Here is a 15,891-nt window from a genome sequence, read left to right as displayed (position 1 = left end):
TGTACGCCCCTAATGTGAAAGGGCCTTCATGCATTCATCTACAATGAAACTACGTAAGAGAGGAGTCTCTCTTCCCCCAAGCAAATTTTCTGAGACACGCATCACGCATCCGAAAATAGCAGATTATTTCCGCCATTGTGTCGTGCTGGTATCAAATAGCAAAGCCCTGCATATTGAATTGGAAAAGCAATTATCCTCCTACTACGCTGGTGAAAAATCTGATGGAAAATAAGACAAAACCTTTTCTGGGATGTCCTTCAAAGAGGCAGAATAGAGATTGAAATTAAAATAATTTGTCTTGAACCACAAGAACCTTTAAAAAGAACAATTATAATTATCATTAACCCTTTTTTTTAATTTCTCTTTCAGCTGCCATAAATTACTTCTTAATATCCATTTCCAGGATTGTATTTCATTTCCGTTTACATAGAGCAATCATGCCCTCATCATTACAAGCATGTTTCCATTTTTACAAGGGTGAAATTCAAAGGTCGGTCGACCTACCTGTAATTCTCACAAAGCCACATCCTGACAACTTTCAAGAATGGATTGTCATAATCTTTCAAATAAAGAGGCGAGTTTGCTCAGTCGATAAGAGTCAGCGAAAGAGTTAAAAAAAAACTAAAAAACTTGCAAGTCAAAACCATGAAACGCAGCACGAATTTGTACATATGGGACAACAATGAAAGGTTATGGACATTTCTAGAATAATTGTCTAGAATATCACATGTCTTACCGACCATCATGTGTTATATTTATTAAATGAAGGGCAAAGGTTTGCCAATCTCGTAAATAAAATTCATAACTTACCAACCTAACTCAACTGGTAGATCTAAATTTAAGTTTTTGCCGTAGCTAAAGCCTCTCGATCGCGTGAGCAAACCTATGCCGCAATAAGAGAGAGGCTTAATGTATACATGAGAGAAAACTGCATGCTGTAGTATCAGTGCGGAATGGCCGAGCGGTCTAAGGCAGTGATTTTGGTCACATCAACATTTGTAGGGAAGGGTTCAAATACAACCGACGACACTTTTTTTTTTCTTTTTTTTTTCTTTTTAAATGGCAAAATCGGGGGTGCGGCCTATGCGGCGGTGCGGTCCTATGCGGCGGTGCGGTCTTATCGCCGGCAAATACGGTATTCGTATTAGAGTAGGGGGAAACCCCCGGTGTAGTGGTTCACCTGCACACACCCCCAGTATAGTACGATAATACTCTGTAAAGAGGTCTGTGCTCAAAAGGAAGAAGAAACTATTCTTGTGTTTTATTACACATACTGTATCACTATTTTCTCCAACATTATGCTAAATATTACTGCCATCTTAATTTAACTGTAGTTTGTTGTTACTAAATGAAATCAATGACCAGTTCAAAACATCAATCAACATGCTTGATTTACACTATACACAAAAGAAATTAATGTTTGAAACAAACACAATTTCAATGTATTGAAGAATTCCACTGAGCCAAATTTCTAACAGAGCAACGTATATTTTATAGTGCCATCTTTAATAATTGATTGCCCTTCTCAAACTTGTAATCAATCTATCTTCCACGCAATAAACTATTTCCTTCATATTTAGAAAAGTACACTAATTTTTAATGAGGGGATTTGTATGATGTACAGGTACAGGTACTCTGTGGTGCAACCGTCACATCCCTAACATTAGAAGTGATATTAATTGCATTATATGTGCATTAGGAGACACAGAGGCAGAACTAATGAACAGGTACCAGCTATTGTCAATTTTCTCCGGTATCTCATATTACCTACGTAATTTAATCACTTCCAACCAGGTGTCAATCTATTTCTGTCAGAAGGTAACTTAATAAATGACCATTAACGAGTTTGTGATGCAATACCGGATGAAAATATGGAAGGGTTCACATAAAGCGTTGCCCATTCCATCTTTTAATTCAATTTCAAATGCCATGTATCTGACTGGCTTGGAAGAACAAATGACATCCCGAAGTATCATGATGAAGAAAAAAAATTGAGAATTAAATCCATGACACTATATGTATACAGGGGTCTTGTTAATTATTTTTGAAGGAGGTAATTTGAATTTTATAGGAGGTACCATCACTGCGAGGGAGCGAAGCGACCGAGGGGGGGAGGGTGTGGGAGGGGGGTGTCCCCCCTCCCACGGTAGGGACCTTTTGGGATTTTCCACTTGAAATCGTGCAATCTGGTGCATACCTAAGAAGAAAATTTGTAGTTATCTTTCCTACCTTGTATTACACATATAAATAAACACACATATTGTTAATGTTTAATATTACATGAACAATCATAACTCATAGAAAAGTTATTAAGTTGATAATTATTTATCACTTTGTACCATTACTTTGTAATTTTTAATTAAACTGAGATGATGCACCATACTCAATCTTTCTACATCATGATTTGTTGAATACATGTACAGTATTTAAATAATGGGCAGCAGAGGCTAGATTTTGATTTTTTTTTTTACTTGTGACTTTTATTTGGCTCCCCATATGAATTCTCATTTAATTATTTTTTTTGACATGAAATTATTGAATACATTTAAGAATTTACTTTTGAGTATTCGCGGAGCGCGAGCCTGCATAGGCCTATATCATGCGAGCTAGCTGCGGGGGTCCGCCGGGGACGGCCGTGGCCGGCCTAAACTCAGCCGAGTTCAAAACTCTGTTGCCGATTTGCGCATCTCAGAATCTAAAGTACGTTGTCTCTATACATTGCACGCACGTGTATAGGCCCCGGTTTCCGTGATCTTCAAATATCAAATCGGCAACGGATAGTTTGGTTACTTCGAGCTAGCTTCAGTTTTGTTATGATCAGTGTGTATATATTTTGTGCAGTCCTCTCGTCCTCTCGCGTGCACATCGGGATCGCAATGGGGTAGGGACGGGCGGGCTTGGCCGCCGCGCTGTGGGGGGAGAACTGCGATGTAACGTTAGATTGATAGGTCTAGGTAAGTACGGACGACGTCGCGTTCGTGATCGTAAGGGATTTCGTCGACTGCGGCCGTGTATGTGCGGCACTAATTATATCTTGGACGAAATTAAGGAAATTTTGGATTAGCATTGATTTAGATCTACTTTCTGTGATTTTTGCAAGGTTTATTATAGGAATTATAGCCGGTAAGAAACGAGTGAATAGGCGGCAAGTTTTACCGGTTACCGGCTTTAAACGACAGCCCTGTGTATATTTGTATACTGTTCAATCCAGCACAATAATCTGGGCGTGGTTTCACGAAACCATCAGAAGTACAATTTCACCAACATCACATTGAAACATGTGTTAAATTGAATACACGCCTTTCAATGGTTTGTTGGTGAACTTGTACTGATGACGGTTTTGTGAGACCCTGCTCTGTTCTTTATAACTTAGAAGGCTTGCTCTTGAAATAACATAGCATGCCTACACTCTGGGATGCGATGGGCAAGTAAAACAGTAGATGTAAATAAAGCTGCAAGCAAGCTGAAAGCAGTTCTACATTACTAAGATAACACTTCAATTACGCTGCTTACGTCCTTATCTCTCCTTACTATCTACATAGCTGATCTTAATCATGATTAGTCCAACTAAAACCTGAAATCAAGTGCCACAAGGCATTCACCATCAAATAAAGACACTTTCTATCGATCGTAAATGGAGATTTGAAATAGATGCTATAAATAAAGAAAGAGACTTTGTGTACATACTGGAAGCATGCATGGCATCACAACTCATTAAAATGAAGTACAGTCCATCTTTGGCTCAATACAAGATAAATTCCTATGCACTAGACGCAGGCACAGCACAATTCATTAAAATTAAGGACTTGGGGTCCGTAGCGCAAATGCCTCAATAATTGATGGATTCACTTGTACTTGGGGGAATAAACAGAGCACCATGACAATTCGTTAGAGTAACGGAGATGGATACGAACCTTGGGGTGCGGAGGAGATGGCGGAAGAAATCATTGCCGACAAGTTTGATGGCCTTTTCCGGGGAGATCAGCGTGGCATTTACTGCATAACCTGAAAGGAGATTGTAAAGAGAGGGGTGATCAGACAGAGGAATGAGGATCAACGATGGATGCGAAGGAGGAAGGAGAGAGATGGAGATAGAGAAAGAGATGCATCTAGGATGAGATAACACAGCACAAGACGGGCATTGGGAGGAGAGAGAGAGAGAGAGAGAGGGGGAGAGAGAGAGAGAGAGGGGGAGAGAGAGAGGGAGAGAGGGAGGGAGAGAGAGGAGAGAGGAGAGGGGGAGAGAGAAAGAGGGAGAGAGAGAGAGGGAAAGAGGGAGAGAGAAAGGGAGAGGAGGGAGAGGAAAAGAAAGAGAGAGAGAGAGAGGCATAAAATAAAAGACAAGGAGAACAAATAGAGAAACAGAAATGGGGGACACAGGCAAGGTAAGAGAGGGCGTGAAGAAGAGGAGAGTGAGAGAAAGAGATGGGAAGGGAGGCACATATAGCAGTAGGCATTGATATACTCAAAAGCACATCAAAGATTAAAGGAACACTAGAGTGTTGGCAAAATGTACGAGCACAATGTACAGCTGAAATAAGTAACTGCTCAACATTTGCCTCCTTCGATGAAGCCTTGTCGAAGAAATTGCAATGTATTTAAATATTTTCATCCATTCTAAAAGTGATTATAAAAGTGATTATGAAAGCGAAATAAAGACAGAGAAGTATGTTTTATCACACATACTTTCAAATTTTCTTGTTTGCATTCCTCTTTCCTAACAAACTGGACAATGAAAAGTACATGTATTTCATCTATTGCAGTGATTTAAATCAGGATTCAGAACATGACAAAGCAAACAAGTATTTTATCATGCTCTTCTATTGCTGGAAAAGGATCTCATGTGAAAGATTCATTTTTAATAAATTGAGCTAATTATTCTTTCCATTTCAACTAAGTTCTTTTGAATCTAATCGTATACTTCATGGTTCATATTTCAAATGAACTTATCTCCAGAGATCATTGTACTTTGCCATTTATCCGCACTCGTTTCAGAGTATTTTTGGATGCAAACTGAAACTTTGGAGTATTTGTTCAGATGATAAAAAACAAACAACCGCAACCCCGCTACTCCGGCAGGCTGGCTGACGTCAAGAGACCCTAATTCAGATCAATACGATCTACGTAGGATTCTAGCTGTCTCAAGAGGCCTGATTGATATACTCAACAAACCACACACTGTATTTCTTTCATCCCTAAATTCCCTTTATATTGAATGATAACCCACTTACTTACTATACAGTGATTGATAACTTTGGGATACCATTTTCATTTGCTGAGAGCCAGATGGACGTTAGTTCATAGTCACACATACATGTTCATGTAGCTCAATAGGAATGGAACACATGAATGAAATACAATGTAAACATTAATGATCACTCACCATGGTATAGACCCCTTAAGCCTTCAGCTCTGGTTGTCTTTATGAAACAATCTAACCTGAAAGATAAAAGGGAAAAGATGAAATTAAGACAACTTTTTATCTTACAGGGTTGCCAAAGTAGTATGGTTATCAACCCTACAAGGCTTGCTAACAGAATTGAATTGATCCAGAGTAGATATTAACATCCTACTAAAAAGTACATTGTACATGGGCAAGCCTATGAAATGTGTGCTTTCTTTGTCCAATATATTACAAGGTATCATGGGATTATGAATATTTATTTTTTATGTTGTCATTCGTCTGATCTCAGCTAGAGTAATTGCTATCAATAATACAATCATCACGTATACTAACAAATTTGCTCAGTAATTTATCAGACAAGCTTTCAATATTTTACATTGATAATACTTACAGGTTGTTGTAGATGCGCTTTCCATCAATAACTTGTTGGTTTTGAAGCCGAGTCTTGACCAAGTCAATCGGGAAGGTACAAGTCACACCGACAACGCCAGCAACACAACCATTGATTACCTTGGCAGGAAGACTGTGGGTGGAGAAAAATTTAAAAGCCTGTGATAAAGACTAGATTGCAAAATTTGTTGACAGTCAAACTTGCATGTACTCAGAGTTTTCAGACACCGTCCAACTTTCCCTGATGATTCAAAATTCTGCTAAATTCAAAAATTTTGCTAGAAACTTTATAGAATGCTTTGTCACACAATAATACATTTTCAATGGTGTTTTTTTTTCTTCTTTTCTTCTTCATTTTATGTAAAGCCTGGGTCACAAATGCCATTACGAACTGCAACGAACGCTGTGCGAACGATTTTCAGACAATTGAAATTCGGGAAGACAATGGAAAAACAGGGAGATTCGTACAAATTTATCGTTCGTACAAACCTTAGTGACTGTACATGTAGCATTAGGTGTAAGCAGATTTGATCCTACAATGAAAGTACTTGCTCCAGGCCCCCCTCCCCCCCCCCCCCAAACGATTTAAAATGGTCTAGAAACATAAAAATGGCAACATCATAGGAAACCCCCTTTTTTTCTTTCCTTCCTTCCTTCTTTCTTTCACTCTCTCTCTCTCTCCATCTCTACAATTACCTAACATCAGACTATGCAAATATTAATGTACACACAATTTGACCAATACACTGGGAACAAACGTTACATGTGTCATGCACATGTACAATGTAAATGTACATGTACCTGTAGGTGTGTAAACATGCAGTTTGGGGAAGGGAGAGCTTTTAAAAGGTCATGTGACAATACAGAGTAATGAGAGTATGCACATGTATAATTGCAAGTCAGGATACATTTGTTTACATGTACATGTACATGAGCATTCATTAGCAACGACAAAAACATATAATCAAACTGTCTGTTTGCAAATTAAGTTAATTAAAGCAAGTACGCAGGGCACTGGTAAACAAACATGTTGAATACAAAGCTACACAAAACACTGACATTGTGGCCTTATGAAATTATATTGTTTATTCATATTGTAAAACTTAACCTATCCAATAGACCGGTTTACAAGGACCTAATGGCAAGGTGTTCCATTACCTGTTATCAATGAATGAACTACAATACTTCAAATCCAGTCTACATACTTTATTTGTTACTATGTTGGGCAAGCCTTCATGTCGTCAAGAACAATGTTTGTTTAAAAAGTATGCATCCAATTGGAATATACATGTATATGTTAATCAACCAGTCTATTACAATCAGTACACCTCTCAAGCTGAATTTCTTCCACGGCCCCCTGCCCACTCGCCCACTTGTCCCTGCCCCATGCTCATTGCCCCCCCCCCCCTCCCCTCTGCCCCCTGCCCACTTGCCTTCTGCCCCCGCCCTCCTGCCCCTCATCCATTCTTCATCTTTTCAAGTACCTCTTTTGACATCCAAGGACAGATAACACACAAACAAATTGCTGGTAATTTGCTGGCCCCAATTTCTCTCCCTTTCTCTCCCTTTCTCTCTCTATCTCTTTCTCGCTATCTCTCTTTTTCCCCTTCCCCTGTACTGTATCTCTTTCTCTCTCTCTCTCCTCTCCCACTCCCTCTCTTTCCCCCTCCACATCTGTCTTAATTTCTATCTGTTTCTCTCTCTCTCTCTCTCTCTCTCTCTTTCTCTCATTTTCTCTGTTTTTTTCTCTCTCTCTCTGTTTCTCTCTCTCTCTCTCTCTCTCTCTCTCTCTTTCTTCATCCCCCTCTCTCTCAGAAAATAGGACAGCCTACGTCATTCTCCCAATTACAGCATGGCCAGACATAGCCTCTTAATATTCCTTCCACCCTTTCTAATTCATCATTCATAGGATATTAGTTTTCTCCTGTATCATGTACACGTATGCTTGTTACTCGATAGAGCACACAAAGAAGCATGAAGCATGCAGAATTAAATGCGTGGGCTTACTGGGCTAGCAAGATTTCATCAAAATTAATAAAAAGTAGACTGTACAGCATTAAGTGTATAGCCTTAACTTTAATAAATAAAATGCATGCACAAAAATATGAACAACCTGTATGCAAATGGTATGGAAACTGGAAAGTTCTGTCTTTCTAGCTTTAATCCCTTTTTAGGAAAAGACAGATTGTCATTACAATTAAATTTTAGTTGTCATGGCCAATTCCAAAGATGTGTTGTATTTATAGATACCAGGTAAACAAGGTTAACAGATTGAACAGGAATAAAATTGGAAAAATATTTTGATATCAATGTTTCTACACCAGGATTGGATTGATGCGCACAATTTCTAATCATTTTTTTTATTCATCATGACCGAATGAAATCAAATGAAATGGAAATGATGTGCATCAGTACCTGGGACAGACAACTATTTTGAGGCACTTTCCAGTTTTTGTTCCTTTTCAAAGAAGTCTTTTGGCACTTTACATGTACCTGCTTTTGTTGAGTAGGGGACTTAGTCACAACTGACTGGGCACCGAATCCTGACCCCCCCCCCCCTCCCCCATCCCTGTGTGATTGATATGTTTTGAAAATCCTTGCAGAAATGTTTCAATGTCTTACGGTAAGTGACATCCTCTTTCGCCATCAAATTTTGGGGACTTCAAACACTTTTATAGAGGCGCTTTAATTTTATGAATACTGCATGTCACAATTTAGCAGACTTTGACGATGAGTGTCTTTACTTTAACCCCCGTGACAAACATGCAGGTACACAAGTGATTACTTCATAACTGCCTTATAATCTTGACATTATTGACAAGTACTTGAACTGTACCTGTATAATCCTGTCAGTTAGGCATTATTAAAGGGCAATCCTACCCTTGTGATATTAAACTTCATTGGTATGAAAGCAGAAAAATAAGATAATCAGAACAGGCGATAGTTTAAAATTAGGGAGATATGAATATATGTATGAATCCAAGCAAATCTCTAATTGGGAAGTTGGTCATTGGATTATAATAATAATAATAATACTCAGTTTTTATATAGCGCTTATTAGAATCACTAAGCGCTTCCAAACTTGGAGATTATTACCCCGGCTTTAGCTGTGCTGCCATTGCGGCGCTCTAGCATTTCAAGGAATTAATTCCTACCAGGTACCCAATTACATCACCTGGGTTGAGTGGATTATGACATAGTCATGGGACAACTCTCCCATTTATCGTATACAAAAATATCATTAATATCTTTTTTTCACCCACGTGCCTTCTACCATGGGGGACTACTCAAAACATATAATGGATAGCTTAATACACATACTGACTGTACATACACTGAACAGTACAGTGTAGGTCCTCCAAAAGGAAAGACCCTCCTAAAGCATGCATTTTGAGAAATTGACATTTCCATCATAATATGTTTTGAAACAAATTGAAAAGTGGTGAAGCACTTCATCACAGTGACATTAACAGATTCAGCCAATTTGAAGTGCCCATATGTTAACATATTGATTACAATTTTCAAAAATTCATAACTTTTTAACATTTTTGTCAGATTTCATTTGAACTTTTACCGGTCCGCTACTCTGATTTTTCTGCTTTCTTTTAGAATTGATGTCCGTTAAAGGGATCCAGTAACTTTGTCTCAAATTCTGAAAACATATTCTAGATTTAGCTCATGATGCAATGATAATTATAAACCTTTAGGTCAGTCAGGAACCTCATGACTTTTACAAGCCGATCGCCTGTCTGATTATCAAGATATTTATGATTGGAATTACAAATTTTGAAAACCGTTCGCCTGACGGTTTTCATAACACTACAGTCTATTGGGGAAAACGAGTATGGTAAAACCGGTCACTCAAAGATTTTTACTTTTTTGAGGCACTTCTTGATCATTTTGAAGCGCAATTTTTTTAGGGCTTCAATTTTACGTCATATCACAGCCACTGATAACATGTAGGGCCGTGTATCTCAGATTTAACATTGTTAAACGATCCCTTTAAAGGGACTTGGTAAGATTGTAAATATGAGACAAACAAGGATGACATTGATCCGTAAGCACAAATCAATTGAATCAAAAACCAAATTACAGTTTCACATTCACATGTCATACTGTATGACATGTGAGTGTGAAACTGTAACTTGGTTTTTGATTCAACATATAATGTACATGTATACTGTACATTATCCTAGTAACAAAATATGATTACAATTATACAGTCGCATTATATAAATGCAAGAAGCTAACTGGAGTAGTTGACATTAACATGATCAATACATTTTCAATGTTACCAATTCAAAGTTTCAAACATAGCATTAACTAAGAGCCTGGAAGCACTGATTTACTGTCTGAATTTGATTTCAACATGAAGAAAAAAAATAACTGCATGCAAGCACAATTTTTTGGCTGGGAAAGAATTGTGGGGAACAACTACTGTAACTACCATGGGAAACAAAACAACAACAAACTTGTTGGAACAATTGTGCTACCTGTCCACATATTGAAGTTCTATCTTATCTTTGGATTCCGCATGACTTCATAAATAACGAGTACAAGTGAGATAAAAGAAATAAATATCTTCAGTCATACTCATATACAATTATAAAATATGGAGTATGATATTTCTTTAGTAACAAATACAATATACACTGTATGTTACAAACTCAAGATCATGAAGATAGAATATATTGATATTAGATTGTATTTCATATTTTAGGGCAGAGATGAAAAACTCCTCCCAAAAGTGGTTCTTTTTACAGAACTCAAAACTAAGAATAAAAAATAATATCGGAAGCCAATATTTTGTAACACACTTGGTGACTTGGCCATACATTCACATGTACAGAGCAGATATTATTTTTACTGAGAACAAAATTTATCACACAAAAAATTAAAGGATGGACTGTAGAAATCTAGGAGAAAGCAGGCAAAGGGTTGAATAATTGAAAGTATTACTTACTTAATGTCACCCATTCCACCGCTCTCCCCGTGAAAAATATTCAAAGCTTGAACACAACAAGGATGGTATAAAACTAAACTTTAAGGGCTGTCCAATAACAACACCTGGGTTCACGTTTTGATCTCCCTCAACTCTCCCTCACCGCCGACGATGATGACTGGAATTCTTCTCCTCGAGAAATGCAGCCGTGTATCCAGATCCCCGGGTGAGAAAAGAAGATTGAGACAGTAGAGGACGGAGATGAGGGACGTTTCTTCGTGAGTGTAGCAGAACAGAGTTGGAGAGCTGTTGTAAGAGAGAGCGGAGACACGATAGCATGAATGCGTGGTTTAAAACGAATGAATGAAAGAAAGATGCAGACAGATCTCTGTATAGATTTGTAAACTAATCAATGATGTCTGTTTCTAGGCAGATCAATGGACCGTACTATAGCCCAGCCTTTCAGTCAATCACACCAGGGTTTGTGAGTATCCCTGATCACACCGGCCGGCCTTTACAACTTGTGCTGATGCATGCATAGCTGAGTAGTCTCTCAAATCAGACTCTACCTTCATTCTTTGACAAAAAATAGAATTCATTTCTGCTGTGAAGCAACATAAACTAATACAAAGCAACCATCGCTATGCCATATACCTTTTTAAAAACATTTGTTTCAATGTTTGTCACTTGTTCATATTTTATTTTTATTTTTAAATTACAGCTTAGAATCTGCAGCCTGCGTACATGTACATATGTACAATGTACATGATGGACTTCATAGACTAGTTTGTGCAGCACTGCACTGCATGGTCATTCTGCATAACTTCACACTCAGTGTACAGTAGTTAGTCTTCATGAACAGACCCTGTGTGAAACTGAGAGCTGCAATGATTGTGATTGGTCAAGTCTGGAAGACTAAATGTAGTACTACCTAGCTTTCTACAGATGTTAGGGTTATTTAATCTTATATGTACATATTCCAGAAACTAGACTCAGTATCATTGAGAGAAGGAAAATTCCCCTTGCCATTGAATTTTGAAACTAGGCAATTGTACAGATTGTGCAAATGTTTAAAAGGAAACCTGCCTCTCTGGCTGTTTATGAATCAAGATTAATTGTATTATCTTGTAGACATAATATCTTTGCACTTGTTGATAAACACCTGTAAATACAAATGAATGTTTTTTGTTGCTGGTGTTTTTTTGTTTTTTTTTATGTTTTTTAATTGCAACGTTCAAATAAACTCTTGAAAATATGAGAGTATTCCATTCTCCATAGCACACTCATAGGTAAACTGCATGTACAGTACCGGTATGTACTTTGCTACTTCCACACACAGCTCTCTCTCTCTCTCTCTCTCTCTCTAGCTCTGTCATTTTTAAAGTCCAATCACATTCTCCATCCATGTTAGGGCGCGTTCATGCTTGATTTTGACGGCCAGAATCAGGCATCTGTTACGCGTTTAGTTTAAAACACGCTTGCGTTCATGCTCACTTTTGTAGAATCACCGAAAAACCCTGATCACGATCGCCGATCGTAAACTCACAAAAAGATGCGTTTACAATTTGTAAACGCGTTTAAATGGGGTCAACGCACTGACCTCTAGTGGGTCTACGTAGCATGCACAGTGAAGGTTTGCGAATCCAGCTGGAAGACCAATTAAGGCCACACACTGAGAATTGCCTGGGGGAGCCAGAGAAGTAAGCATGAACAGTGCATCGTGGAACTGCGATCACGATGAGCATTTACGATGAGCGTTTCAGATCGCTCATTCTGCCTTCAAAATTTAAGCATGAACGCAGCCTAAGTTCACACAAAAGTTAACATTTTCCTAATCTCAACCTTGAATTCCTTAAAGGGGAAGTCCACCCTGAAATTAAGTTAGTTTTAATAGGAGTAGAAAAATGAGAGAAACAAGTCAGTGAAAGTTTCAAACTTTCACTCACCTGATTTTCTTATTATTCTGCCTCTATCGAAACAAACTTATTTTGGGGGTGGACTTTCCCTTTAAAAAGAATATACATTTATTTATTATAAAGATTTGTTTTCTTCTTCACGACAAGACATTTTCTGTTGAAGACTGAGCAAAATATTTGTTATATAATTAGACCAAACAGAGTCAATTCTTAACTGTATTCACATAAGTTTATCAGAAGTCCATATTCCACTACAAAATAAACAAAGAAAATAAATGTGAACTTGAATCATTTTCATATTTCAACAGATACAGTGTATATTTCATCAATTAAGTGTCAGGGCCCCTTTTCACAAAACTTGACACAGTGACAAATGGCGTTATTTGTTTAAGCAAGTGAAATCCTTGCTTCTGATTGGTTATCAGCAGATTTGTCCTGATTTTTGTAATTTGTCATTGAAAAAAGGCTTTGTGAAAAGGGTCCCAGAACAGTAAACTATCAAGCTACCCTTCTTTCTGTTAAAAATGTACTGTTATGGACACAGGTGGCAGTATTACAAAACGGGGACTCATGGCATTGCAATTCAGCTTCAAGCTCAACACCAAACAGTGACTGCTTTTTCTGTAGAAAACATGCTAGAAAGTCAGGTCAATATAGGGTTTGCCTCCTCCCACCCCCCCCCCCCCACAAAAAAAAGCTTATTCAATTGGTTTCTGTAGTGTTTTACATCAGGAACAACATACTAAAAATCTTTAAAAAATCAGACCCCGGAATGTGTTATGACCATATTTACATTAATATTTACATTAAAGCTGTATTATTATTAAAGACTATAAGTATATTTTAGAGATTAGGATATTCATTGGTGTGGTTTGCATAAAATTCATAAAGGATTAAAGGCCGTCTGTACTAATGCTCTCCCCCTGGACCCCATTCGTAAAGATATGTGTACATGTTGTTCCCAAGACAACCTTTTGTTGAATAAGTTGTCCTTAGGAGTGCGAGTTTTATGTAGTGTAACTGTGTAAGCTTCTAACAACCTTAAAATTCACTGAAGCTTTTGTCCACTCCTGTGGACTTTTGATTTTTTATAAAATTTCTTGCCATCTGCTGCCTCAAGATCATAGTAATATTCATCTGCTTGAGTCTGTTTGTAAATAATGTACAAGATTTGTAATTGTATGATAATAATATTCTCATTCTCTGTTTATTTGTAAGTATTTCTTGTTTGTGCGCATTGTACATGTATCTATTGAAAAGGCGCTTTATAGATGTAATATTATTATTATTAGTATTAAATGTCCATTTTTTTAAAGAATTGTGTGTGTGTGTATTGGGTTTTTACAGAAGTGTATCAATCAGATATGATTATTTACGTCTAGGTCTCTAGGAACTGACCTCTAAACGTCACCATCCGAAAGACGCGACTCAGTTTCGAACCTGCGTCCTCAGCTGAATCAGTTTGTAACTTCCATTGTTAGCTGGATTACAGGCACACGCTACAACGCCTAGTTGTTCTCTATTACTATTTTAGTCTTTAGTTATACTATACTGAGTATTACTATTTATAGTAGACTATTTTTAATGTAAATAGATCTAGACCTCTAGATCTATTTCTGTAACTTGTTGTAAGACTAAGACTAAGATTCTGTCCAGACTCCAGACCTAAACTGATCAAAATACTTCTTAAATTGGCTCTGAGTCTGACAGACTATCCAGTTTTCAAAACTTAATGTTACATTTATCAGTCTTTAGATCGTTGTGTGTTAACGTGGCCCTTCCCTTGTTCATAGACGCAGGTTATGTCAAGTGGAAAACACTCCGTCCCTCGGATAGGACGTTAAATTGAGGCCCTGTGTACAGGAGAGTCACCACCCTTGCACGTTAAGAACCCATTGCACTATTCGTATATTAAAGAGTAGGGCACTAGGGGGAAAGCCCGGTGTAATGGTCCACCTGCGCTGCACACCCCAATCAGGCCGAATATACGGCATCTGCACAAATCTTCAGTATTGAAAGAGGCAGATTATCTTGAAGAAGAGGAACCAGCCAAAAATCTTGAATTTTAAGAAGCCAAGCACCCGGCCCCATGACCCTGCACCTCTCATCTCACACCGCACCTCCACGGCTCAGCTCCTGCACCGGCTACCACCACCGTCACCCCACTCACTCATTCTCAACACACGGCTCACGAGTGTGTGGCTTCTTTAGCTCTCTCTGACCTCACGACTAACGCGAATCAATGACAATGATGCAATCACAATTAACGATTATTTATTTCATACGATTTACCGTCATAAATCTTTTTGCATCCTGTCATTGCCAAAAGCTAACGTTATAATAGATCTAGACCCCTAGGTCTATATCAATATTTAACATCATGTTTGATTGTTTGATAACATGAACCGTTAGGAATAGGAAACACGCACAGCAAGGTCAGAAGTTTACCGGTTCGTGAATACACGCCATCGGGCAAGCCAGCCGGCTGATCATACTACCGGTATAGCCGGTGCCGCCAACATGACGTTGGTTTTTTTCATCGCATGCATGATACAAATTCTGCAAAAAATCTTCAAAATCTTTAAAACATGGGTTTAAAAAATGTATAAAAGGTGAAGACCAAACGCTTATATTCACTCCTGAGAAAAATCAAATCAATTAACTTACCTAGTTTACCGAAATTACATAAATAAAGTGAAAAATACACTGATCCAGACTGAAATCCCAGTTACTAAACTATATTTTAGACATGCAAGCGCATGCGTATCGCTCGGCTAGGCTTCGGGCCGATCGCGCGCGCGCTCGAGCGATTCATTCTGAAATTTATTTTCTTATGATAATTAGGTACCGGTACTGGCCAATCGGGATAAAGATGAATTATTCATTTGGGGGTCAACCGCACGCTCGACCAATGAAGGATGCCATTAAAATAAGTATTGTACCAAATATGGAAAAGGATCACACGCGTTTCACACATGTTCGCAGCATGTACTAAGAACGACGTTTGAGGGGGAAATAATTACGACTTGTCAAGCATAGAGAGAGCAAACTTTCTCTTTTTTCTCTTTCTACCCCAGCATTCTAAAAAATGGCAGCCAAAGTGGCAAATGTGCCAGAAAATGAGCGCTATCAAAGAACCCACTGTAATGTTGATCATCATCATCATCTTCATCATAATAGTCCAATTATTATTATTTTATTTATTTCATTTATTTCATTTATTTATTTCACTCTCTTTT

The 15,891-nt window shown here is 38.0% G+C and overlaps 1 protein-coding gene across 2 annotated transcripts in view; it reads right to left on the bottom strand.

Annotated features, from left to right (window-relative positions):
- Positions 1-15,436, bottom strand: part of LOC753367 (mitochondrial glutamate carrier 2) — a 30,151-nt gene extending 14,715 nt beyond the window's left edge. The window contains exons 1-5 of one of the 2 annotated variants that reach the window (XM_030988412.1): positions 15,320-15,436; positions 10,758-11,042; positions 5,796-5,927; positions 5,384-5,439; positions 3,915-4,005 (exon numbers count right to left, since the gene is read on the bottom strand). In XM_030988412.1, the coding sequence (XP_030844272.1) occupies positions 3,915-4,005; positions 5,384-5,439; positions 5,796-5,927; positions 10,758-10,771 (293 nt within the window). In that variant the 5' untranslated portion in view covers positions 10,772-11,042; positions 15,320-15,436. Of the gene's footprint in view, positions 1-3,914; positions 4,006-5,383; positions 5,440-5,795; positions 5,928-10,757; positions 11,230-15,319 lie in introns of those variants that run through there. The other variant, XM_030988413.1, reaches the window with a different exon arrangement.
- Between the last annotated feature and the right edge of the window lie 455 nt (positions 15,437-15,891).

The sequence above is a fragment of the Strongylocentrotus purpuratus genome, unplaced genomic scaffold (assembly GCF_000002235.5).
Source record: "Strongylocentrotus purpuratus isolate Spur 01 unplaced genomic scaffold, Spur_5.0 spur5_scaffold_17, whole genome shotgun sequence".
Taxonomy (NCBI): domain Eukaryota; kingdom Metazoa; phylum Echinodermata; class Echinoidea; order Camarodonta; family Strongylocentrotidae; genus Strongylocentrotus; species Strongylocentrotus purpuratus.
This window is presented reverse-complemented; position numbering and strand designations above follow the sequence as displayed.